Source organism: Ovis canadensis, chromosome 18, assembly GCF_042477335.2.
Source record: "Ovis canadensis isolate MfBH-ARS-UI-01 breed Bighorn chromosome 18, ARS-UI_OviCan_v2, whole genome shotgun sequence".
Taxonomy (NCBI): domain Eukaryota; kingdom Metazoa; phylum Chordata; class Mammalia; order Artiodactyla; family Bovidae; genus Ovis; species Ovis canadensis.
Window position 1 is genome coordinate 31,449,215 of NC_091262.1, and position 25,929 is coordinate 31,475,143.

Below are 25,929 nucleotides of genomic sequence, written 5' to 3' on the forward strand. Positions count from 1 at the left end.
CCATGCCAACCCCAGAGGGACACTAAGGGCTCTTTTAGGAAGAGAGGAGGGGTCCTGTTGGAATCCCACCATGCACTTTGCTGTCACCACTGAGAGTTCCCGCAGAGAAAACATGGCTATCACTTGGCCTCTAAAGCTGCAGATTTAGATAATCTCATGATCAATCTCTCCACCCCTTCATCTTTCCCTATTGTTATTTCCTTGAATCCGCTCCAGCCGGTTGCCTTCTCTCCAGTTTGGACTCCTCTTCCGCCTGGAGCCCAGATCACTGGGTTGGCAGGAAACCTCTCACTTCAAATTGTCTGTGGCTTTTTCTCACAGCAAGCTTCAATCTCTACTGCCATGCCCCAAATCAGTCCATTCCCAGGAGGTCACCTGCTTAAAGGTCGGGGCAGGAGGTCAGGATAAAAGGGGACTGCCTCCCAACCTTCACCCTGACCTTGAGAAAGTCAAGCCGCCACGCTTGGTCAGCCATCTGTACAACATGAGCGATCAGAGGCTTCACTCAGAATCCCATTAACATTTCTGGACTGTGCAGCTCTGAATTTCCAAACCTAAAATGAGGCAAGACTCTAGCCAGAAGAGCCCTTTGGAGAACAACGCTATGGAAATACTGGCAGCACTTCAAAGTCACCCAGGAAAAGGTAATGACCGCTCCACTCACCAACTTTGTATCCTGGGCTCTGAAGACATCATATTGCGGAAGGAGGTGATTTTCCCTAAGTTAAGAGAAGAGCTATCAGGAGAGCCCACTGGCTATCTGCTTGGGGAGCCCCTAAATACCCAGGGGGTGTCTGCAGTGGTCCACAAGGCCGGGATGCAATGACACACAGCGTCTCTAGTGGGCGCGGCCGCTCAGCCGTCTCCCTCATTCAGCCTGGCTACCAAAAGTACACATGCCTGCGGTGTTATCCGTAAGAAAAGAAAAATAATGCAAAATAATACAGGTGTGTAAATACTAAAAGAAATATGGTATATATACACAGTGGAAAATTCAGTTCAGTTCAGTCGCCCAGTCGTGTCCGACTCTTTGCAACCCCATGAACCACAGCACGCCAGACCTCCCTGTCCATCACCAACTCCCAGAGTCCACCCAAATGCATGTCCATTGAGTCGGTGATGCCATCCAACCATCTCATTCTCTGTCGTCCCCTTCTCCTTCTGCCCTCAATCTTTCCCACCATCAGGGTCTTTTCAAATGAGTCAGCTCTTCACATCAGGTGGCCAAAGTATTGGAGTTTCAGCTTCAACATCAGTCCTTCCAATGAACACCCAGGACTGATCTCCTTTAGGATGGACTGGTTGGATCTCCTTGCAGTCCAAGGGACAAGAGTATTCTCCAACACCACAGTTCAAAAGCATCAATTCTTCAGTGCTCAGCTTTCTTTATAGTCCAATTCTCACATCCATACATGACCACTGGAAAAACCATAGCCTTGACTAGACGGACCTTTGTTGACAAAGTGATGTCTCTGCTTTTTAAATTTCTCTGCTCAAAAATTACCCAGCCATTAGCAATCATGCTGCGACCCTGTATTTAGTGAGGCTGCAGAGAATCTCATTCTTATTTATTACTGAGGGTACACACTGGCATAACCTAACACGGGTTATATGTGTAAAACAGGTATACCAAACAGCCTGTGGGGGTGATTTGTCCCTGAATTAATGTTGTATTTGGGTTCAGCCCCATTCATTTAGGTTTATTATATTTATGACCAATCCACTAAAGTTGCTTTTAAGAGCAAATTATGGTAAAGACATTAAATGAATTGGGATACATCTATGCAAGGGAAAAGTATGTATCTCTAACAAAAGAAGAATGAGGAATTTCTCTCAGAGCTCCAAGGAACTGTCAGGGAGAATACTAACAAGAACAGAATAATATATGTCATATACTTTTACATGTGCAAAGTGGAGGAAAAACAAAGTGCATATTTATATTGGTTTATATATAATTTGTTTGGATGTAATTCACAAGGACACAGAACGACAGTGATTACATGTGTGGTGACAGTGGTAGTAGTACAAAGAACCTGCAAAGGAGGGACAGCTGTGGGGAGAATTCATATATACATGCGTTATGCGGATTCTTGCCCAGCTGAGCCACCAGGGAGGCCCTATATAGATAGTATAGTATACTTATTATATATAATAACTAAGGTAAACAATAACTTAATAAATTTCATATATAACATCTTTATTTTACATCAATATATAACACATACTTATTATATATGTCATATACATCACCTTTTTCTTTTACATATATATTTATGTATAAATAGGTAAATTTTTTTTGAGGTGTTGTTCATGTACCATAAAACTCACCCATTTAATTTACTTGTTTTATTTTCTTAAAATCTTTTATTTTGTATTGGAATATAGCTGACTAACAAAGTGGTGATAGTTCCAGGGGCACAGCAAAGGGACTCAGCCATGCATACACATGTATCCATTCTCCAAACTCCCCGCCCATCTAAGCAGCAGAGTTCCCTGTGCTATACAGTAGGTCTTGATGGGTATCCATTTTAAATAGAGCAGTGAACACTCACCCATCTTAATGTAAAATTCAATGATGTTTACCAGTGGTACAACCATCACCGTAACTCAATTTCAGTATTAAATATGGCTTCATCACTCCAGTTAGATCTCTTGGGTTCATTCACAAGTCACCCCAGCCTTAGGCAAGCACTAGCAGTCTTCTTGTCTACACAGATTTGCCTCTTCTGGACACTTCATGGGAAACGGCATCATATAAAACAAGGTCTTTCATGTCCCACTTCTTTACTACTTAGCATATTGTTTCCAGTGTTCATTCATGTAACAGACACCACGAGCACTTCATCCCTTTCTATTATTGAGTAGTATTCCATCATTTGTTTATCTCATATTTCATTTATCATTGGCTGATACACATCTGGGTTGTTCCTAATTTGGGGCTATTTTGAAAAACGCTGCTATGAACACTGATGTACAAGTTGTGTGGGTGTGTGTGTGTGTTAACCATATGAATAGGTTATCTGTTTAAAAAAAATCTTTGGTATCACAAAAGATTAAACAGCACATGAAACAATCTTATAAAGAAGGAAGTAGCAAAGCAATGGGCGTGTGTGTGCATGTGCCCGTAGAATGATTTGATTCTGTTAAATAATTAAATAAGAACATAAAAAAGATTAGAAAAGCAGAAAGCTAAAATGTTAACAGTGTTGTCTCTGGGTGATGGGATGGTGGATAATTTATGTGTTTGTGTGCTTTTCTGTATTTCAACAAATTGTCTACTGTGAATATAAATTACTTTTGTAATCAGAAAAAAAAGCACAACGTTATTGGAAGAAAAAAAAAATCCTTCCCATTCAATTTCTCCAACCTCTCTGTTGCAGAAAGATATCTTCCCAGGAGGCCACAAATAGGGGAGGGGGAGGTCTTCCCTCTTTCTCTCTCTCTCTGTTTAATGCTGGTCACAGCATCCAGCAAACTGCAGGTCCCCAATAAATACAAATCAATTTTGGAGACCTCAAGATCAGTCTCCATGGCAACCTGACAAGGGCATGACACTATATGAGTTCTGCCACAGCGTGGAGATGGTCGAGTAGGAAGAACACCTGACTTGATGGCCCGAGGTGGCCAAAGGGCCATAGTATTTATCTGTGTGGCAAAGGCATCAGGCTTCCTAAGACTCAAAGGGACAGACATTTCTCCAAATAATGGAACACTGGAAGTGTGAACTGATCATCCTGATTGTGGGTTCCCTGAACTGCCATTTCTATTTATACAGCTGCAAACAGATGTCATGATTCAGTATTTTCCAGAACCACACTTAGGAACTGAGTGTCCTTCCTCTCTGCTTACCTCATGCACAATTTCATCATATTGCTTCATAATTACTCACTTGTCTGCACAAGGCCAGTCCCTTATATTTGCAGGACTTGGGACAAGAGGATAATTAGAAGCCCACATCTCACATGTTCAAAAAGTTGGAAGTCATAAATTAAGCTAAGTTAATGCTAGTGGCTCAGTCATGTTTGACTCTTGGCGACCCCCTGGACTGTAGCTCACCAAACTCCTCTATCAATTGGGTTTTCCAGGCAAGAATACTGGAGAGGGTTACCATTCCCTTCTCCAGGGGATCTTCCTGTCCCAGGCATCGAACCCAGGTTTCCTGCATTGCAGGCAGAGTCTTACCGTCTGGGCCACATGGAAGCGCAAATAAAGCCAACACACTGTTAAATGAGGGACACCTTATCTTCCTCTAAATATATTTTCAGAATGACCTGAAGAACCAGACAGAAATTTAAATGCCTTGGACTCCCTGGAATTGTGAGACGGGACATGCAGTGTCAGAGAGCAAGACCTCGGCTTGCTCCCCCTTTCAATCTCACAGCAAAGGAGGCTCCAGGCACACCCAACCTGAACCACTCCACACATACACCCTCCTGTGCCCCCAGACAGCAGGCCCTTGACCCACTTGGGCTTTAGCAGGCACACATCTGTAGTGCAGCCCACCCTTAGGAGAAAAGACAGACAAAGAGGTCTGCACATGTTGTGGAAGTGGACTAAGGACCATTTGGGTAAGGAGTTCTGAGTAAGGAGTAGGCAACTGAGACTTTACATAGAAGGGGCATAAGATGGAGGTTGTGGTGCCACAGGCCTTGGAGCCTGGAAGCTGAAGGAAGAGCCTGAAATGTACGAAAACCCTCTTGTCCAAGATTAAGGGATACCGGTCCATATTCTCACTAGATTGGATTTTCTTGACCTTGGCACTACAGACATTGCTAGGCCAGATAATTCTTTGCTGTGGGGGCTCTCAGTAACATCTACCCTTAGTAGTGACAACCAAAGCTTCTGGGGGACAAGTCACCCCCGCCGTGAGAACCAGCTCAATAAATAGACCCTGAAGCTGTGGGGGGAAGGAAATACAGCTGCTTCACTTAGTGGCAGAGTTCATGGCAGCGAGTAGGTATCTGAGGGATGAGTGACTGAACCGACATCTGCTCACGATCTCAGCGGCATTCTTGCAAGACCTCATTTTCCCGGTGAGGATTGTGAAATATTGGGAACAAAGAACCCCTCAGAACAAGCTGAGAGCTGTTCTTGATCTCCTGAGTATACATGATAAATCTGGGATAGAAAGGTAAAAACGATAGGAGGCATGAACTCTGTCATGAGCCCAGGACCCCAAGGACAGGACAGCTCCCTCTGCCTGATGGATGCACAGAGCTGACCCAAGGAGGCTCCTTACGACGTAAGGACCATTTCATGGTCCAGTCCATCTCTACCAAAGCTGCCCTGGTTAGGAGAATGAAGGAGGGGCCAGGGACTCTAAACTTAAATAGACTCTCCTAAGGGACCTTGTAGAACACTGCTAAGCCCCACGTGTTCCTTAGACAAACCAAAACGCGATGCACAGAGAGGGCTGTGATACACGTGGTGAGACTTCTGACCGGCAAGGTACTAACTGCAAAAGCTCTTCATCCGCCTGACATTCGTTCTCCCTGCCCTCACCGATGGGATTTCGCAAACCTTGTTTATGCTGTTTCTTCCATCAGCCAGTAATGTTTACAGCTGCATCAAGCCCATGCTTCTTCTGCAGGGCAAACACACCCAGCCTCCTAGTTTTCTTTATGATAGATGAATTCCTTCTTGTATGATTCCCACATTTGTAGCAACTGAACACGGTCATGTCCAGTTAGGGTTGGGTCAGCACTTAAGGGGCAGTTGGTGATGTTTCCATGAAGAAATGAGGTTCTGATGGAGCCCAACACTTGGAGCAAAGTGCGTGACTGATTCCATTCACTGGTATCAAGGGAACATAGACTCGGTTTCAGAATCTGCTCATTCTTCAGTTTTCCCTAGAGTGGCAGGTCTAAAACCGTGGTCCAAATACCCCTGGTTGGCCCTGAGACCCTCTCAGGAGATCCACGTGTCAAACCTATTTTCTTAGGAATACTGAGATGGTCTGTTCACTTTTGTTCTCTCGCATTCTCTCACAGGTATGCATGGAGTTTTTCCAGTGATTTCCTGACACGTGATGAAAATTTTGCTCTGATGGTTAAATACAATGCGTGTGTGCATGCTTGTGTGTGTGTGTATGTTTTCCAATGTTTCTCAGTTTTCAATTACAGTAAATGCAGATGTATAAATCCCACATAAACAAAAACTCTTTGAGGTCCTTGTAATTTTTTAATGTAAAGGCGCCCCAAGACCAGGAGATTTGAGAACCACTGTGCTGCAGCAAGAATGTTAGTCACACCTCTACATCACTGAAAATCAAGAGTCGGAACAATATTTGGAAGATCTTTCTGAGAGGTAGAGTAAGTTACTGAATATAAAAATAAGTACACTTTCAGAGTTTTATAACAGGAGTGTTACTGTGACATTTTAACTGCAAAATGTTCTCTAGGTTCTTCGAAGTGGAAAAAAACAAGTATAAAAAAAAAAAGCAAAAGTACGACTATTTTCAATAAAAGCAATATATCCTAAATACAATATTGCTCGTTTGGAAGTTTACTGATGATCTGATTTGCATCTGGACTAGCCTCGTCTCAAACACCCCCAACCTGTCCCTGTCCAAAGACTGGCTCTGTTTGTTGGCATTCTTGAGAGATCCAAGGGTGTACAAAAATAATTAGAGGGAGGGTGACTGAGAGCATGTTTGTATTATTTGTGAAAGGGGAAGGAAGAACATCTGACACTTATAATTTTAAATTTAACTGCAATTTTGAGACCATCAGTGGCTTTCAGTTACCCATGCTATAGAATCAGGATGTGTTATCAACCGGAAGTATTTTTGTTAAGATCTAGACAACATCACTGACCAAAATAAACAGATGAAAGACCCCATTCATTCCCTCTAGCTTTAACACCAGTCCTTTCATCACCTCTGAGTTTCCCTTTGTAAATTTCTTTACTTCCTTTCCCTCCCTTCACATAACGTAGATGCTATTTTCTTGCCCCCTCACCAAGTCTCCAGGTGATTTGATCACATGGTATCATCCGTAGTCCCAGTACACCTAGAAGAGCCATACGATTGGCTCCACATTTCAAATGGAAGAACTGACAGGTGAAATCTACCTTCCCAGATCAATATGGCCAACTGTTACCCAAGATGCTACCCACCCACTGTTTGAAGAGGCACAAGCTGGAAGTGGATGGGGATGGAAAGAGGAGATAAAGGACTTGCTGTGGATCCTTTAAGAGGGAGAGAGAACTCTTGCTTCTTTGCAACAATCATTGCTAGAAATCGCCTCTCCCCAATGCCCATAATCAAAAGCCATGCATTATCTTAACGAAAAGAACCATAATAGTAATCATAATGACAGATAAGGAGAGGTCAAGAGCATATCACCAACAAGAAAAGTTTTACTATTTCAAGGCTGGGGCAGAGGGATCCTGAACTATTATCTGAAGCCCTTCTCTGCATTCCAGCTTCCATCTTCTGTGCTATAAATAATTCAGAGTTTTCTTCTTTCTTAAATATCACAGAACCAAGTCAGAATCTTTATGTGAAGGATTCTCGAGTGTCCCTCTCTCCCTCCGCCTCTGCTTCCCTAGCCAGCCCAGGCGGCTCCCAGGAGAACGACCCCTCAAGCTTTAACATTTCTTCTTTGACATTTCAGACTATTTGTTAGGCAGAGCTGCCTTCTTGAGATCAAAGTTGGAAAATCTTGCCAAGAACCCCCGCTTGGCCCTGTCCAACTGTGACAGAGAGGGTCTATCAACCTCCAAGCATCTGTTTCTTTCCTCTTCCAGAAAAATCCGCCAACCCTCACCCAGAAAGGCAGCCACCCGCCCCCTCTTACCACCTTCCCCAGTACTCCAGGAGGGAGCAGGGGTCACCCTTCCCAAGTGACACAACAGACACCCAGCAGAGAGAGACGGACCCCAGAACCAGAAGATGCCCCCACTAGGAGACAACAGAGATTCTTGGGATCGTGGCATTTGGAATTCTTGTCTGGCTGAGATCTCCTCTCTGAGGAAAATGTACGCGGGTGCCCAGTCGTGTCCGGTTCTTCGCAACCCTATGGGCTGTAGCCCACCAGGCTCTCCTCTCCATGGTATTTCGCAGGCAAGAATACTGGAGTGGGTTGCCATCTCCTCCTCCAGGGGATCTTCCCGACCCAGGGATCGAACCCACGTTGCCTGCATTGGCAGGCAGATTCTTTCCCACTGCACCGCCTGGGAACCCCAAGGAACGGCAAACTCAGAGACAAACATGGGACAAGGAAAGATAACTTACCCACGTTATTTTGCTGGTGGTAGGGCTGAGACTGACGCCAGCTCTTTATTGCTACCGCTAGATGATATCTCCTCCACCTACCTGGGAGGGTGACCAGGTTTAGGGCTGAAGTCTTAAGCTCTTATGTGAAGTGATTTATCATTTTCTTTTGAAGTCTTGCAGAGAAGGTTTCCTGCACTTCACAAGAGTACCTACCCACCAGCCCCCAGAATAACATCTGCCTCCTTACAAAGCCAAGGGCAGAAGTCAGGGATGGAGCCTAAAGCTGGGCAGAGGTGTTGGGGTTTGGCAGTTCATCTGGATGTGGGAAATCAGTGGTTAATTAACACATCCTGCTTTGCTCTGCTTCTAAAAGCTGCTGCCTACACCCTGACCCAGTGTGACCTAGAGTGTGTGCGTTGAGTCTGTTCATAGGTATTAAGTGAAGAGTGTTTCATGTTCAATTAGATTGAGAAAAGGGTAGAGTCAAAAAGGTTATTTAAAGCAGGACTTCTCAGAGCCTTTCTGTCCTAACATGGTGAATCTTTAAGAGGCTGGCTATATACCATACAACATTCAGAGTCATTTGATGGGCTCTTAGCATCTCATGAGGCTACAGGGAAGCATTTCCAAGGCCAGTGAAAAGGGGAGCACATGATCGTTTGTTGTTGTTCAGTACCTGAGTCGTGTCTGACTCTTTGCAACCCCATGGACTGTAGCCCGCCAGGCTCCTCTCTCCATGGGATTTCCCAGGCAAGAATATCGGAGTGGGTTGTCACTACCTTCTCCAGGGGATCTTCCTGACCCAGAGATTGGACCTGTATCTCCTGAATTGCAGGCAAATTCTTTATCGCTGAGCCACCAGGGAAGCCCATTCGATCCTTACAACATGATTTATGTGATAACAAGTTGGGCATTCAAATGAAGACAGAACCCTATTGCAGAACCTGAAGCTTTCCCAGAAAACCGATCAATACATGTAGGGCAATACTTGGTCAAGCAGTTGATCCACTAAAACTACTAAGATATCATCCTGAAAATGCACAGGGGAGTCACTCTGATCTTTGTAATGACCCAACTGTCCATTTGGTATCAAAGGTACTATGCAGCAATTGCCTGTGATGATACCAGGAAATGTCGAGTTGACAGCCATAAAGACTGAACGATTCTGTGAGTCATTCACACGTGGACTCAGAATTCCAATTCTCGCAGGAAGGACAGTCTCAGAATATATTCTCTATTCGTGGTACCTCCTCTAACCCGCCTCTCCCACAACCCCCAAAGTCAAGTTCTCACTGACCAGCTCTGCAGCTGGCTCCCTCTGAAGCCAAATGCTGGGGTCAGAGCTGCGGTCCTCAGATGGGAGTGACCAGAGGTCCTGACTGTACCCTCTTGGCCAGTGTGACTTTTCAGAGGCTTAATGCTCATGACAAAAAATTGCTTTGAGGTTTCCTCTCGGGTTCTCCCTCACATGTATTTTCTCTCAGAATTAACAGCAAGAGAATGCTGACATGTTGGTGTATACTTAATACACAGGTTGGACTTAGCATCTAGCCTGCATTCTGGAATTTTCCTTCTCCTTGAGATTGCTCGTAGGAGGGCCCTGGGAAAGGCACCTACATTGGTTGGTCCATGGGACAAAGACTTTAGGACTTGTCTTTCTGGACTTTGACAGCTGGAGAGCAGATCTTGGAGACAGCTTGTCTGGTCATTGCTGAGATGGGCCTGGCAGTAAGACAATGTTTGTAGTTCTAGGGGTCTCCTGTGTTATGGAATCTAAACCCTTTGAGCTTCGAACTCAAGGGCTTCCCATATCTCCCTGCTCCCGACACCCTTGAGAATCTGGCTGTGTGCAGTAACTATTTCCCTGAGCCTGTCCAGCCACTAAGAACCATGGCACAGGACTGCAGACAGACGTCATTCCTCCCAGAGCACCCAGGACCCCACACCCTCTCTTCCCCAGAGTAGTCAGTCTCTCCGGGAGTCAGGATCACGTGACCTTTGGCCAAAGGCCATTGTTGCGAGCTTTGGAAGTAAAGAACATTGCGCTGCAATTTTTAAAACATCATGAGAACCAAAAGAGACCCAGGCTGGTGTGAGCTTCAGAGTAAAAAAAGTAAGTGACATTTCAGAGCTCTGTAAAGGAAGTATCACCAGGCCATATCTGACAGTGGCGAAGTCACTTTACAGGGGTTGGGTCCTTGCCCTTTCTGCTGTGGAATGAATGTATGGACAAGAGAGGGAAGCCATGTCTTTTAAAGGGAACAGGCCGGTTGCTCCAGTGAGGTCCCCAAAGGCAGAACCAGGCTTCATTTTGCTGCTATGGTTACAGCACATGGGAGGCAGAAACAGAGGGGAGAAGAGAGAGCTCCATAGACGAGCTGGTGTCACTGTCAGCCACCAAGGCCTCCACCATTGCTCACCCAAGTCAGGGTCAGTGGGGTTTTCTGAGCAGACATGATCCTCTGTTCCTCAAACTTGGATGGAACCACAAGTTGGACACAACTTTGGGACTCATACCTTTAAGGAGCCTCACCCCTGGGCCTTCAAACTCTCTCCATAGCCAACGGGGCCTTCTGATCCACCCTCCAAAATCTCAGACAGTGCTTGACATCATCTTAGATAGAGGATGAAGGGAGAGTTGCTCTTCCTCTCCCAGAGACCCAAGCTCCATTCTTCCTGCCTTATGCCACTGCCCCTCCCTCCTCTCTTAGACAAATCAAAGTCAGATGCATGGACCTCAGGGAGACTTGGAGTGGCTTCTGTTGCAAAGGATCATGGGAAGACATGTGATCCGGAGAAGCCCAGAGCTGCTGTGAGTAGGAAGCTCACACATCTCCTGTTTCCCAGGCTTGAAGGCTCACCAGAGCCCTCAGTCAGGACTTCTCTACAGCTCTGGCTCTTCTCTTGGAATCTGGTAACCCTGTCTTTCCCCTCCACCCAAGTAGTTCCAAATTCCTTCCCAAACCGGATTGACACAGGCCTGGCCTTGCCTTTGACATAGAATCTGAACCATCATCATTGTCTGTGTCCTTCTAGGACCCGGGCTTCTCAGAGATCCCCCTGCCTTTCTTCTTTCTTTCTTGCGTGGAAACCAAACTTGCTTGAGTCAAAGACTAACTGCAATGTCTCCCCAATTCTCACCATGCCTCCCCAGTTCTCACCATGCCTCCAGTTCTCACCATGCCTCCCCAATTTTCACCATGTCTCCCCAGTTCTCACCATGCCCAACACCCAGAACCACAGGACATCTGAGCAATGTATCTGCCTGTACCGGAAGGCAAGAGGGATGGGAAAGGAAGAGCTAGTGCCCTCAGGAACACACCCAGGAGGGGAGAGGGTCCTGATGGACAGATAGGAAAAGGCAGCAAGATCTTGAGGCTCATCAGCCAGGCAGAAGTCTCCTCCCTGAGCAGCAGAGTTTAAGTCCCAAGGGCAAACTGGGGTCACTCTGTAGAAGTTTTACCCACTGAGTGGGAGAAACTGGGATTAAAATCCTACCCAGATCAGAATCCTGATGGAATGCCCAAACCATCCAAAAAAGCAGACAAGAAAACTTATCTGTTGCCAGCAAGAGATCTTCAACTTACTTTAGGTGCAAGGAGGGTGGAAGGAGGCTTATTTAGCTCTGGGATATATGGTCAGGTTTTGGCTGAGGTTTTCTTGAGGGGAAGTGCATGGGATGATGTGTGTGTGTGTGTGTGTGTGTGTGTGTGTGTGTGGTGCTAAGTCACTTCAGCCCTGTTGGACTCTTTGTGATCCCATAGACTGTAGCTCACCAGGCTCCTCTGTCCGTGAGCTTCTCCAGGCAAGAATAGTGGAGTGGGTTGCCATGCTCTCCTTCAAGGGATCTTCCTGACCCAGGGATCAAAGTGGCATCTCCTAGGAAAGGTGGATTCTTTACCACTGCATCACCCGGGATGGTAAGGGATTTCTAGAGGGAAAATGCAGAACCAGAGCCATCCAAGGCAAATGGGGCTGCAGACCAGACAGCTTCTCCAAAGCTCCCAGAACCATGAAGGTGTGGGGGTGGGGCAGAGGTAGGTGAGCAGGGGAGTGGAGCTTCAGCCTCCTGGACAATTCATATGCAAACCAGGTTCCCCTGACACTCCCACCTCCTTTGGCATGCTGAACCTTTGGAACCTCAGAGCAGCCGGCATCACTCCACCCTCACTCATCTCGGTCTGTCCCTCACTGAGACCCTCTCATCTTGCTCTCCCTTTCAGAGTCATTCTGGTGGCCATCTGTGAGTCTAGGGGGAGCCCCAAGTCAGTAAACACTGAAGGAACAAAGGCCCCCTGCTTAATCTGCATCTGGCACAGTCCAGGAAGCTACAGGCAATGAAGTCACCTTGCATTGATCTGCTGTCTCTGTAGGATCAAACCCTCCCTGGCATCTTGCTGTTGGATCGGAGATGCATGAGCCTGTGCCCAGGGCTGGCCTTGCAGGAGCTGAGTGGAGCCAGGAAAGTGTCACTGACTCTGTACTAGGCTGAGGACATGCCTGCGGCTGGGGCCAAGGAGGATGTGGTGGCTGGAAGCTTGGCTAAAGAAAGGAATTCCCAAGTAAGAAAGGAGAGACAGGCCAGTGCAGAGCCCAGCTTCTTGCTTTCCAAACTGAAGATGCCTGGCATCTGTTGTCTCCCTGAGTGGCAAGGTCACAGCAGAGTATCCACGTGTCAGGAGGTCTTTGGGGAAGGGTGGAGAATATTCAGGTGGGGGTGCAGAAGTCAAGCAAGGCTCTTCCTTCCACAACCTTCCAGTCTGAAGCTGCTCACATTGCCCAGACCTGGGCAGCCTCAGCTAGCAGCTTCAGGACCAGATGTGTCTCAGCTGACAAGTCCTTCTCAACATCAAAGATGGCACCCTTGTCTGTTTGGAAATCTCACCAACTGGAAACAAGATGATTCAACTCAGATCTAAGAACAACCACACTTTCAGGCAACCAGGGTCACCAAATACTAGAATGGGTGAAGGTAGAGCAGGGCGGATGCTCTTTTCTGGGGAGTCTTTCAAAATCACCGTGCTTGTCTGTTTCCAGAAGGATGATAGGGATGGCATCTAGCTTTAAAGACCCTTGAAGGACTTCATCCTTCAAGGAGGTAGGGGGAACCTATGATTGTGGAGCCCTCAGGACTTCAGCTTTCCTGGAGCCGAAGATGGATTGCTCTGTGGTGCAGCTGAGAGCACTGGGCGGTCAAGGGGACCCCATGTCAGACTTGGCTCTGCCATTCACAGCTGCCTGGTCATTACTGACTCTTGAGCTTCAGCTTCCATGGGTCAAACAGGCCTGGCTCTGAATAGGTGCTTCGTAAGTTTGACGTGATTGTTATTATGTTCCCTAGGAAAGCCCTTCTTTGGAGGTTGGCAGCCAGTTTCAGGATCTAACCACACAATGCTAGTGAAAGAACATGTCCCTGGAAAAGCCCTACAGCCGAGCTCCCCACTGTCCTACACCTTCTCAAGGAGAGTGAGTTCTCTACCCTTTGAGCTTCAGAAAACAGTGTTCAGAAGAGGAGCCTTTCCTTTCCTCCTTTCCTCCAAGATGAAGATCCAGAGAGCACACAACAAGCACACTGGCTTCTGGGATGAGCCTTTGCCACAAAGTCCCCCATGACCAAACGCAAGCTCAAGTGCAAAAAAGCCACTGTGAAATCCTGTGGGTGAGATTCCAAACCCAGAAGATCACAGAGCTGCAGGACTTGCGGGTCCCCCTGAGCCTCCCTGGATGAAGCCAGTCCAAGCCAGCATCCTTAGCAGGCCGAGTTCTGTTCTGAAGGCCTCCCTGTGCCAGCTCTGACCACTCCGGACCCTCTAACGTTGGGGTAGATGCCATGGGACTTCAGGGCCCAGCAGGAAAGCGTAGGAGACAGAGTCCTGCACACTCAACACGGTTCTCCAGCTTCGGCCAGTCCTCATGCCTCCTGGGAACTTTCTCACGCTTCCCCAACATCTGCCATGGTCTTTTCTGCTGCTTGAAACCTTCTTGGCACCCTTCTATGTTTCCACTTGCACCCCAAGGCCTCGCCTTACACTTTAGAGGCAAATAGAAGCCCCCAGACAAGGCTTCTCTCACTCCCTGCCCCCCACACCCCTAAACCCTCATCTCTCCTTCTTCCTCCTGCTGCACTCTCCCTCCACGTGGGTGATGCGGGCCCTTCCTCCCGTGGATAGGTGGTTTCCTTTCCCATCTTGCCAGGGCCTGTTTCTGCTCATCATTTTTTCTCCCATGCATTGGCTGGCTCTATGCAGCCAGATAAAACAAAGCTTAAATATCTCTAAGTGAAAGTGTTAGCTGCTCAGTCGTGTCCAACTCTGTGACCCCCATGAACTGCAGCCCACCAGGCTCCTCTGTCCATGGGATTCTCCCAGCAAGAATACTGGAGTGGGTTTCCATTTCTCCTCCAGGGGATCTTCCCAACTGAGAGATCAAACCTGGGTCTCCTGCACTGCGGGCATGTTCTTTACCGTCTGGGTCACCAAGGAAACCCTGAATAATGAAATTGCCCCTGGAATCCATGCAGCCTGATGGGCCCAAAGGTGGTCTCAGCCCTTGGGACATCCTTGGTCCAACCTTAGAGCCCTTGCGAACAGGAGAATGCAAAGCTGGGGCAAACCCCCTGTTCAGGCCACTCTACAGAAGAGGAGCTTCCATTTGGGGTGAGGTGAGGGGTGGGGGCTCAAACAGAACTAGACTCCAATAGGAGAGTCAGAGCGTAAGGATAAGCAGAAAAGCACCGACCTAGCCTGATCCATCCGTGTTGGACTTCCACCTTGAGCTCGCCCACCCACTTTGCCTGCCTCATCTTTACTTCCTAAGTAAGAAGCTCCAACAAAGCCTACTGAGACCCAGGGAGGGGTCCAACCCCCTCCCCCCAGGAGCCCTTCCCCAGCCCCCAGCCTCCTCTGTTGCTCCAAACCTCCTACGTACAAAGTCCTCTCCTCCTAAAAGGAAGATATTGTAAGCTGCACTCATGCTCAGTTGCTCAGTCGTGTCCGACCCTTCGAGACCCCACGGACTGTAGCCGGCCAGGCTTCTCTGTCCATGGAATTCTCCAGGCAAGAATACTGGAGCAGGTAGCCGTTCCTTTCTCCAGGGCATCTTCCAGACCCTTACTTCCTCAAAAGTCCTATAAAATCCTTATTCTTTCAAAGTCCAGCTTAAAACCCTAATTATGGTCTGTGATTCTTCTGTTGTTCCTCTTAAATAAAATTAATTCTATGTGCCTCTTGTCTGATTTCACAAAAACTTACTGGTGCAGTCATTAAGACATGTATTATGATATGTGGTTATTAATGATCAGCTTTTCTAGTCTATCCCTCAAGCTTATTATGTGCTTTTTAGGACTAGATGATGTCTGTGCTTCCCTAAGACCTAGACGAGTGTCTAACAGTTGAAAAAAATACAGACTTTTTTTTTTTTTTCAAGTGCTAGACACTGGTTATACGTGTGTATATGTATCTTCAATCCCTGAATTCTACCTTGGAACTGCTAAGCAAATCCTGACTCAAGAAAATCCAATACATCACAACTAAAACCCATGCATTGAAATAATGACTTGCATTTTGTGAGTTGTTATCATTTAGCTGCTAAGGCGTGTCTGACTTTTTGTGTCCACCGTGGGCTAGCACGCCAAGCTCCTCTCTTCCGTCCATGGGGTTTTCCCGGCAAGAATATTGGAATGGGTTTCCACTTCCTCCTCAGAAGGCATTTCAACACTTACAGCTGTGTCAGGGCTCAGGAACCAAGGGCGGACAGACATACCCGGCTCATCTAAGCATCTCAGTCTCACAGAACCCCAGGACTCGCTTCCTCCCTTTCTCTGGTAGCCCACATGGGACCTGCCATGAGAGCTCGGCCCACCTGAGTACGTACGTGCTGTGCATGGGGACGGGTGGGGGGTCTCTGAGTAATCGGCAGGTTGACCTACAGACCCCGAGCCCCATCTTTCTCTGGGCAAGGTCTCTTCCCCAAGATTCATCAGGGAGCTATAAAACCACTCCAACCAAAGGAAAAATCACACTGGCTTGCTGGTGCCCCAAAGATGAAGGATCCCTTGACCCCACTCCAGAGCCCCTTACGCCTCAGTTGTGAAGAAAGAATCTCCAAAGGTCTTGGCTGCTCAGACAACAGAAGAGTCCCCTGCCGCCAAGGAGGCGAGGGTCTCAGTCACCTGCGTTGTGTTTGGTGGAGTCTGGTTTGAACTTTGCTTCTACCTTGTGCGCTGTGTGACTCTGGGTGAACCAATCAGCTTCTCTGTGCCTCTAACGCCTTCTCAGTAAGATTGAGGAAATGCTTCACTGTATGGGCTTAGAGTGTATCTGGAGAGGTCTCAGTGAAACCAACCAATGGAGCAGATTGTAAAATCCTTGGCAAACAGGAATTGGCTAAGAAATTTCTTTAAAAGAGTAAAATAGGGAGGAATGAAAAAAAAAAAAAAAAAAACCAGGGGTAGCCTGAAATGTCTTTAATATTCTTTGCAAAAAATGCCAAATAAGAGGTCTGATTCAGTCATTTCATTAGAAAATAAAGTGTTTATTAAGAAACTATACACTGAACACTCCTATAAGTCTCTGTGGAAACAGAACGCCCCATGGTCTTAGCACAAGGTGAGGGAAATGGCAGAATAAAGGATGCTGGGATGGATGGAGCCTGGGAGGCTGGAAATGAGGTAATGAATTACAGTAATCAAAAAACATCATCCTCAAGCTTACTCCTTAAAGCCACACTCAGAAAGAGGCCCTGGCCCAAAGAGTTGGCAGGACACAGTGGGGACTGGCCAGATGTGAAGTGGTGGGGAGCGGGGTGGTGGGGAGCTGGGAGGGGCTGAATAAGCACATCCTTCAAGGTCCTGGAGACAACTTGAACCCCCATGTGATACTCTGGACATTCAGGCGCCCGGGAGGCCACCCCAGACACTGGGCAAGAATTTGGAAAGCTCTGTATTTTTAAAACCCACAGAGGGCGTCTCCAGAACCAGGCTGGGAACCTGACCTGAAGAACCCCCATCCACAGGACTTGGAACCTAAAACCCTAAGAGGGAATCCTAACCCCCAGGGAACTCTCCCAAGGCAGAGAATCTGCTATCTATCACTGTGCATCCTCACTCCCAAACTTAGTGGGTTAAAACCACCACCGTTTTGCCCTCCAAGCTCCCCATGGCTGGCCCTTTCTTCTTCCGTGCTCCACCCTCAAGGGGGCAGCCTGTGCTGAGCCCCCACAGTGGAAGTACCAGGGGTGGGAGGAAGTAAGCCGTGCCCCCGAAATCTACTAAGCCAATATGGCAGCAAATCCAGGGACTTCCAGGCCCTACATCCATGCTTTTCCTATGGAAGCTGGGGTAAAGGCATTCCCTCCACCCTCCCCTCCACTGTGGGTCAAGGTGAAAGTGGGGGAAACAAATCCCTCCTCTTTGGGAGAGGGTGGCCATGGAGTAAGGCATGAGTCAAAGCAAGCAAAGTAAACACATATGTTGACCAGAGGACAGGATGACACTTCCACTGGTGCCGTGAGAGGGGCTGGAGGAAGCCAATTTTTACGTCTCTTCCCCTTCAGTTCATCTTGGCCTTGAAATGGTGATTCCATTGGGTGCTGAAAGTTCTCAGAGTCAAGAACAAGTAAAAGTGGGGGAAGAGCGCCAATGCTGGAATCACAGGCCAGCAGGAAGGGCCTTGGTCCCTGGTTCCCTTGTGGTCCCTTGTGGTCCTAGCAGGATGCCCGGTTCTCAGGCAAGACCTCCTGCAGCCAGAGCTCGTGGGAACTGTAGGTCTAGGGGCCAAGAAGAAGCCCTGGAGAAATCCCCTTCTCCAAGGGGTTTTCTAACACCACTCACTGAGCCGTTGCAGAGAGAAGAGGAAGTAGGGGGAAAGTGTGTCCCCAAAAAGACACGGTTTTCTCCACCAAAAAAAAAAAAAAATATATATATATATATATATATGTATATATATAGAAAATGATTGGTGTCCATTCTTTCCTCTGAGACCTAATCTGGTGCCAACACGTGGGCCTGGCTCCCCCTCCTCTCACCGCGCCGTCTCCACCTCTCCTTAGATGTTCTTCCCCACGGGAGGCTGCAGGGCGACGAGGTCACTAAGAGGGTGGCCAAGGAGACCCCATACTTCCAGCAGAGAAAGTGAGGCCGGAGCACGGCTGGACTTCATCAGGCTTTCTCGTGGTGGTTGGGTTGTTTTTGGAAAGCAAGAGACTGCTAGTATGTTTAAAAGATGGTTCCTGGTGCACAGGTTTTTAATTCTCTGTATTGGCTCTAAAGATGATGGCAGGAGCTGCCTTGGAGGCCAGGAAAAAAGGGAGCACAGTGATGACTGGAGGAGAAGGGCAACCCTGCCAGTGGTGGATGGGGGGGCGGGGACACACCCATCTTGGTGGCGATAAAGGATGCGGGGGGCACCATTGGCTCATGTGGTTTTTAGTTAGCATCCCCGGCTCCAAACGGAACAATGCCTAGAGCTTCCAACCTCTCAGAGGGCCCAGCCTACCAAGGAGACATCAAAACAGGGAGGCTTAAAAGGAGTCTTTAAAAGCCATGACGTCCTTTGCTGAAATAGACATTGACATCCTCAACATAGATGCCATGGTTAAGAGGCTTGGAATGTCCGGGAAGGCTTATTGGATTCAACATAATTTCTCTGAAACCTATAAAAAACAAAAACAAAAAAACAGAAAAACAGAAAAAAGCAAAATAAAGTAAAAACCAAACCCCCAAAGAAGATCAAAACTAGAAGGGGAAACAGAGTGGGAGCTCGAAAGGTGGGGGCGGGGTGGGGGCGGGGTGGGGGCGTGTGGGGGGGGACAGGGGACAACTGGAGATACGGATACAGATATAGTGGGAACAGCCAAATGAATTCTCAGCAAAAGGGAAGGGTAGGAGGAGGGGATTAACTTAAAACCAAGCATGGCCAGAGAAACTGGAAACACTCCACTTTTGCTGCAGCCTCCACTGAACTGAGGAAGTGATGGGAGCGAAACATTTGGGGGCATGGCCTTGGATTGTCCTGGAAGAGGAGGAGCAACCTCATCTAAGTAGGAGGAGGCCTTGATGATGGGCCTGGGAGGGAAGTGGGGAGGGGGCATAATTGCCAGGGTCCCTGGGGAGCAAAAGGGTCAGAGGAAAATGCTCTCCAGACATTCTTGAGGGATTCTAGTGAGCTACTTCTAATCCTAGTAGGCATGATGTGGACCACTTTTGACTGCACCAGGCTGGGGCTGTTGTACTTCCAAGACTAGAAATACCTTCTTGTTCATTTTGTCCTCCCATGTCACCCATTCAGTGAAATGATGGCTGATCACTCTGCCTCCCCATAATTCCGTGTTATGTGCTTCAGTCGTGTCTGACTCTTTACGATCCCATGGACTATAGCTCACTAGGCTCCCCTGTCCATGAGATTCTCCAGGCAAGAGTACTGGAGTGGGTTGCCATGCCCTCCTCCAGGGGATCTTCCTGACCCCGGGATTGAACCCATGTCTCTTATGTCTCCTGCATTGGCAGGTGGGTTCCTTACCACTAGTGCCACCTGGGAACCCCTCCAAATCTTACAGGGGATGGAAAAACCTCGGAGGGGTGGCACTGGTGATCACCAAGCCATGAGCAGCCTCAGGCAAGGAGGACTTCCATGCTGGCTCAGCTCGTCTCTAGCCCACACTGCCATGGACGGAAGTTGGATATCCAGAGGTGTGGGTAATATTGATCAAATGTCCAGAAGGAGGTTTTTCAACCAATCTCACATTAAAATCATGTCTGTAATGGGCGTGTGTTTGTTTAGCTGCACATGCAGACAAGACAGGAGTAAGCCTATCTTTTTAGGAGAGCTGTGTGCAGCCATGTGGAGGGTGTGATGGGCAGTTGGAGGTGATGGGGAGAGATTGGGTTGGTTGCACTGAGACTTTCCCCTCCTCATTCTCAGGACATATTGCAATGAAAACAGAGTTGAGTCATCTTGGATGCTGGGTGCCCTCCTACTGCAGGCATTGGCGTCCGATTGTGGAGACAGAGGAGAAGTTCCTCGCTGATAATGCCGTGTTTAGAGGGAGACTCAGTCTCAACGTGAGATGTTTGTGTGATAACATCACTGTGCTAACCCAGGACAAGGGCTCTCATGGGGCTGTGGCAGAGGCCATGGGTCTGGGCAGTCTGCTTAGAGGGTCTCTGACACCCTTGCTTCTCTCCAAGCCATAGTCCCTCTCTCCTTTCTCCAAGATTCCTCATCCAGGCCCTGTGAAGTATCCTGGCCTGGAAAATCCCCCTCACCTAAGGGATTTTAGTACCAACCCACATCAGGCACCTAGTCATTCCCCCAGTCCTCAGGGACCTATGAAGACATCATGAGGTCTTAAGATCTTAAGAATCAAAATTGGTGAGGGGTGGAGGGGAGTCTGTACTGCATACAAGCATGTCGAAAGAGGTAACTCACCATGTGACCTTGGGTAAGACACTTCCCCACTCTGGACCTCGGGTTCCTCATATATATAGTGAGTTGATGGGACTAGATGGTCTCTATTGTCCTTCAAGTTTAATATCCCATGATTGTCTATGTTTGAAAAGACCCCTGGCAGAAGAGGCAGACACGGGGAAATTAGTGGTCAGTATTGAGCCCCAAGTGCAAAGACAAGGGGAAGTGGTTTTCTTCAGTGCACAGGGCCAGAAATAGAAATCCAGGTGTTCCCAGCTCCTGTGCTCACACTGCTTTAACTGAAGGGGCACCTGCCTTATTTTAGCTACAAAATCTAGATACATGGTCTTCTGAGTATCATTCAGTGGCATGAAGGAACTGCTCGAGGGAATCACCCTAAACTCTGTCCAACCTTTCCCTACCATGCTTACTCCCATCCCTCTTCTTGGGCCAGGGAACCCTGAACTTATGCCCATCACTGCTTTTCTGGATGTCATTTCTGGGGGTGGAAGGATGACTTCTATGACTTGACGGATGATCCTACTGGTCTTGAGAACCCCTTTTGGGCCTATCCCCGCTATAAAAGAAGTTCATCTGCTCTCCAAGAGGGAAACAACTTGGCAAAGGGGAATGAAGAGCAGAAGAGATGGGGAGTTTGGCCGTCTCAGGGCACAATGGTCAAAACAACAAAAATTGCTGGTCTCCTTAGAGACCTGAAAACTCTTCTATGAAAGAGGTGTCATTATAGCTTGAGAGTGTAATCTCCCTTAGAAGCCACGTAGCAACGCAGGCCCTGGAAGACTCCATGTCAGATCCATTAAAGGCAGGGGCCAAGCCTGCCTAAGCCTTTGCCAAGGTCCCTGAAGCTGCCTCCGTGAACATGAGCCTTTTCCCATATGAGCCAGGATCTGAAGTTTGTTTTCTCTGGAACTCTCTCCCAGGTGGAGCCTTTCCAAGATTCTAAATGCTGAAGCCTGATAGCATAAGAGGCACCGATCCAAAATCTCCCGTTGTTCCCTCTTTCACTCAGAACAACCCCAGAGCAGGAAGGAAAAGGCATATGCTGTGGGAGGTGGGGGTGAGGCAGGGAGACCAGGACCACCATGGACACAGACGGAGAGAGCCAGGCGGGTGGAGGGAAGGCTACAGTGGGCAGACACACCTCTGAAGAGAGCCTCACCCACCCATGGCCCACGGACCCCCACGTCTAACCTTTTCCTCCAACTGCAGACAGCGTTTCCCAGAGTCATCCAGCACAAAGTTTCTCGTAGGCCCTCTGTAGCTCAGAACAGAGCCTGGTCTTCGGGGACAGTCTAGGTGTGTGTTTTCCTGAGATGTGAACCAGAGACTCTGGGGTTGTTTTGGGGAAGGGAGGGAAACCGAGCACCCAGACAATGTGATGAAAGCTTCCTGAGCCAATCCCCTGGGGCTGAAAGCAGGTTGCATCCTCAGGGGCAAGTTCTTTACTATTCGCTGCAGCAAGACAAGGACTGGCTGCTATGGTTGCGCCACACAAAAGATGGCCTACACCTAGACCTTCACACTTCTCTGTTTTCTTGACAGTCTTGAAGATCCCATTCATCTCACGCTCTCTGGTTCACCCCAGCCCCATTCTTATGCTCTGGCCTGGGGAGTCTAGTGCTAGCAGCCTTCCAAACACCTGCCCGTGAGAACCGCCTCGCATCTTCTGCCTACACACTCTTCATCCGATTGGATTCTCAAGGCTTCCCCTTCTGTCCCTGCTTCTTCCTTTTGCTATCTGACATGGTCATTTTATTCCCAAACACTATAAGGTGGGTTTGGGTTATGGCCTTGATAAAAGGCCCAATACCAAGCGGAGCTCTGCTGGATTATTCCCCAACATTTCCTCTTGAAATATATTCATTCCTCATCTTCACGTTGCTATGTCGCGGAAATGCTTAGAACTTACACATCCTTGGCTGTGAGATGGAGGAGGTTGAAATACACAGGCGTTCTGGCACTGAGGTCATGGATGGCTTAACTACAGGGAATCAGACGCACAGAGCAACGAAGACGCTTGTCCAGAGAGACAGTGAGAGGAGCAGGGTCCCAGCATAGATGTCAGGGTGGGGAGCCAGATGGGTGCCTCACCCCAGGCATGGGGCATTCTAGTCACAGCCTCCGCATGGTTCCTCAAGGGGTGGGAAGACATGAAGGGAGCCTCAGGTAATACCTGTCTGTAACAATCCTACCATTCAATATATCACTGATCACCCTGGAATCCAAAGATCTATATAACTTAGTGACAGCATCAGGCACTGCTTACAGGTGATTCAGCATCTCCAGTATCTTAGTGGCTCAGACAGTGAAGAATCTGCCTGCAATGCAGGAGAGCCAACTCACTGAAAAAGACCCTGATGCTGGGAAAGATTGAGGGCAGGAGAAGGGGGCGACAGAGGATGAGATGGTTGGACAGCATCATCGACTCAATGGACATAAGTTTGAGCAAACTCCAGGAGACAGTGAAGGACAGGGAAGCCTGGTGTGCTGAGTCAGACACGACTCAGCAACTGAACGACAACAGCAACAACACTATCTTTTATTTTATTTTTAATTTTTTTTTTTGACCACACCATGTGGCTTGCAGGATCTTAGTTCCCCAACCACAGCTTAGACCCAGGCCCTGGCAGTGAAAGCTCAGAGTCCTAACCACTAGATCACCAGGGAAGTCCCTCCAATACCTTTTAAAAGTTGATATTATTAAATCTGGGGAAGGCAATAGTACCCCACTCCAGTACTCTTGCCTGAAAAATCCATGGATGGAGGAGCCTGGTAGGCTGCAGTCCATGGGGTCACTAAGAGTCGGACACGACTGAGCAACTTCACTTTCACTTTTTACTTTCATGCATTGGAGAAGGAAATGGCATCCCACTCCAGTGTTCTTGCCTGGAGACTCCCAGGGTTACATGTGGGAAAACTGAGGCTCAGTAATATACATTAAAAAGAAAAAAAACAACCCAAGTTCACTTTGTGGCAGAGTCTAATACTGAATATCCTAAGTTCTTTATAACCTTAAACTCCTTGTCATTAAATAGTTTGCAATACGGATTCTATTTGTTGCAAATTGATATTTGGGAAATGGAGGCAGAAATGGAGGTCAAGGCCGTAGTGATGGGGACATTCTCCAGGGAAAGCAGGGCTCTGCCTCTGGCTCCTTCTGCAAGGCCTGTCTGGAGGGCTGGAGTGTTCTCTCCTCACTAATGGCTTCCCTAGCCAGAGAACTGAACATCCCTGTGCCAGCTGATGCCCAGGCCGCCTCACCTTCTGTACCATCTTCTGAACTTCGGTAGCCAACCACACCTACCACTTTGTTTGTCCTGGGACCTTCCAAGTAAAGAATCCCAAGCCCTATCCAGACACTGACCCCTTCATTCCGTGTTACTTCTGGGAGTTCCGCTTAAGAAGGATGCAAAGTAAACCTGATGACAGAGAATCATGAATTTGGAGAGAAGAGCAATTACTCAGAACACAGTCACACCTAGAGCAAGTGTGTACAGTCAGAACCCTCCTGGAAGGTACGGAGCCCAGAAGAACTCTCTCCCTGGCACCCTCTCCTTGGGTCACTATGTGAACAAAAAGTGACAGGAAAGGGCACATTATGGTAAAGAAAATGTCCCTCATAATGCCGCCTGCTTCGTTTGCTGTCTTTGCAGTGGACTCTGGAAGGTCATGGGAAGAAGGTTATCAAAGGGTCCTAATGGCCCCAGGATGTGACTCTGGTTACGTGGTTCTTCATCTTTGCCTCTTGGTGCGGCTGTTGCTTTTCTCAGTCTAAGGTCTTTCCTCTCCTCCCATCAGATTCAACAAAAGGCTGGTGGCACTGAGCCAGGGAGGTGAGACCCAAAGGCCTAGACTTGCTGGCCGCAAACTAACTTGCTTAAATCGCTCAGATCATTTCCTCTGTTATTCTGAGGTTGCAAACCCAACCTATGGGCCATCTGTGGCTTTACGTTGCATCTTTTTTTTAGCATAGTTTAAACAATTTTTTGAATCAGCTTGCAACATCTAAAAGCTGGGGGATTCACATTTAAAATGTCCCTATTTCTAGATTCCCTTGAATATCCAGTTCTGTCAGTGCCGGGCCAGCCTTTCGGCAAAATGGTCATCAGCTAGTGTAAAGCAGCGGCCGCTTAGTTTACGCAGGGTGTGTGTTCTCTAATTTGCCATATATCCCTCCACTCCCTATTACCTCCACCTGGTCCCATCATTTCTTTATAATCCCTGAATGCTTTGTCTTAGCATTTGAGTTTAGAACTTTATAATAAACGTAAAGCCAGCACTAGGTAATGGGCTGTGCATTAAGGACCAGGAAATGCCATGTCAGCGAGCCTCACTGACTGTCCCTATGATAACCAAATGTATGCTCCCTCTTGGGATAGTTGGGCTTCCCCAGTGGTTTAGATGGTAAAGAATCTGCCTGCGATGCAGGACACCTGGATTCAAGCCCTGGGTCAGGAAGATCCCCTGGAGAAGGGAATGGCTACCCACTCCAGTGTTCCTGCTTGTAGCATTCCATGGACAGAGGAGCCTGGAGGGCTACAGTCCATGATGTCCCAAAGAGTCGGACACAACTGAGCAACTAACATTTGCACTTTTCACTGGTTATGGTTAAAAATGATAAAGAAGAGGCTGGAAATCAGAAGGACAAACTTATCTCAGAAAGAGGAGCTAGTTCAGGAGTTGAACTCTATGGGTAAGAGGACACTGGGTTCAGAAACTGAGCTCCCAGGAAGAAAATATTCTACGGACTACATACAATGCTGCTTTTAGGGAAGAAGAGGGTATTGGAGTATTTGCATTATCAGTTGGCAATGCTTCCACTTTGCTTGGCACATAAAAGACACTTGACCAAAGGTTGTCAAGGGCCAGCTAGCAAGACTTTTTAATGCAGCTGTTAAATTTCATGGGGTATGATTTGACCCAAAGTATTCCCACATCCCTGCAGCAACAAACAAGCTACAAAGGTTTCTTTAGCATACTGAAATGTACTTGGAACTGAAATGTCCCTCTTGTATATTTCATGGCTATGAGTATTGAACTGAGATCCCCAACTTCAGCACACAGCACCTCTTCCTGTAAAGTTGCCTCAATACTGCAGGGAAAATCAATGGTGAGACCGCCCTGGCCCACGTGCAAAGTCTGGTTCCAGCTGTGTGCAGATGCTCTAAGCGAGGGGGTTGCGGCTGAATGTAACTGTGAATCAGCTCAGGGAATCGTGCCAGGGGAAGTCACAGTGGGAGGGCATCCATGCCTGGGTGAGATAAAAGGGTGAGGAACACTGAGATT

At 47.8% G+C, this 25,929-nt stretch overlaps 1 protein-coding gene across 3 annotated transcripts in view; it reads right to left on the reverse strand.

The window, feature by feature from the left end:
* The window catches only part of NTRK3 (neurotrophic receptor tyrosine kinase 3), a 410,810-nt gene that overhangs the window by 84,991 nt on the left and 299,890 nt on the right, over positions 1 to 25,929 (reverse strand). The window contains exons 13-14 of one of the 3 annotated variants that reach the window (XM_069559287.1): positions 20,644 to 20,778; positions 18,429 to 18,868 (exon numbers count right to left, since the gene is read on the reverse strand). The exons of the other annotated variants lie outside the window; for them this stretch is intronic. Of the exons in view, the coding sequence (XP_069415388.1) occupies positions 18,750 to 18,868; positions 20,644 to 20,778 (254 nt within the window). The 3' untranslated portion in view covers positions 18,429 to 18,749. Of the gene's footprint in view, positions 1 to 18,428; positions 18,869 to 20,643; positions 20,779 to 25,929 lie in introns of those variants that run through there. 3 annotated transcript variants of the gene reach the window in all.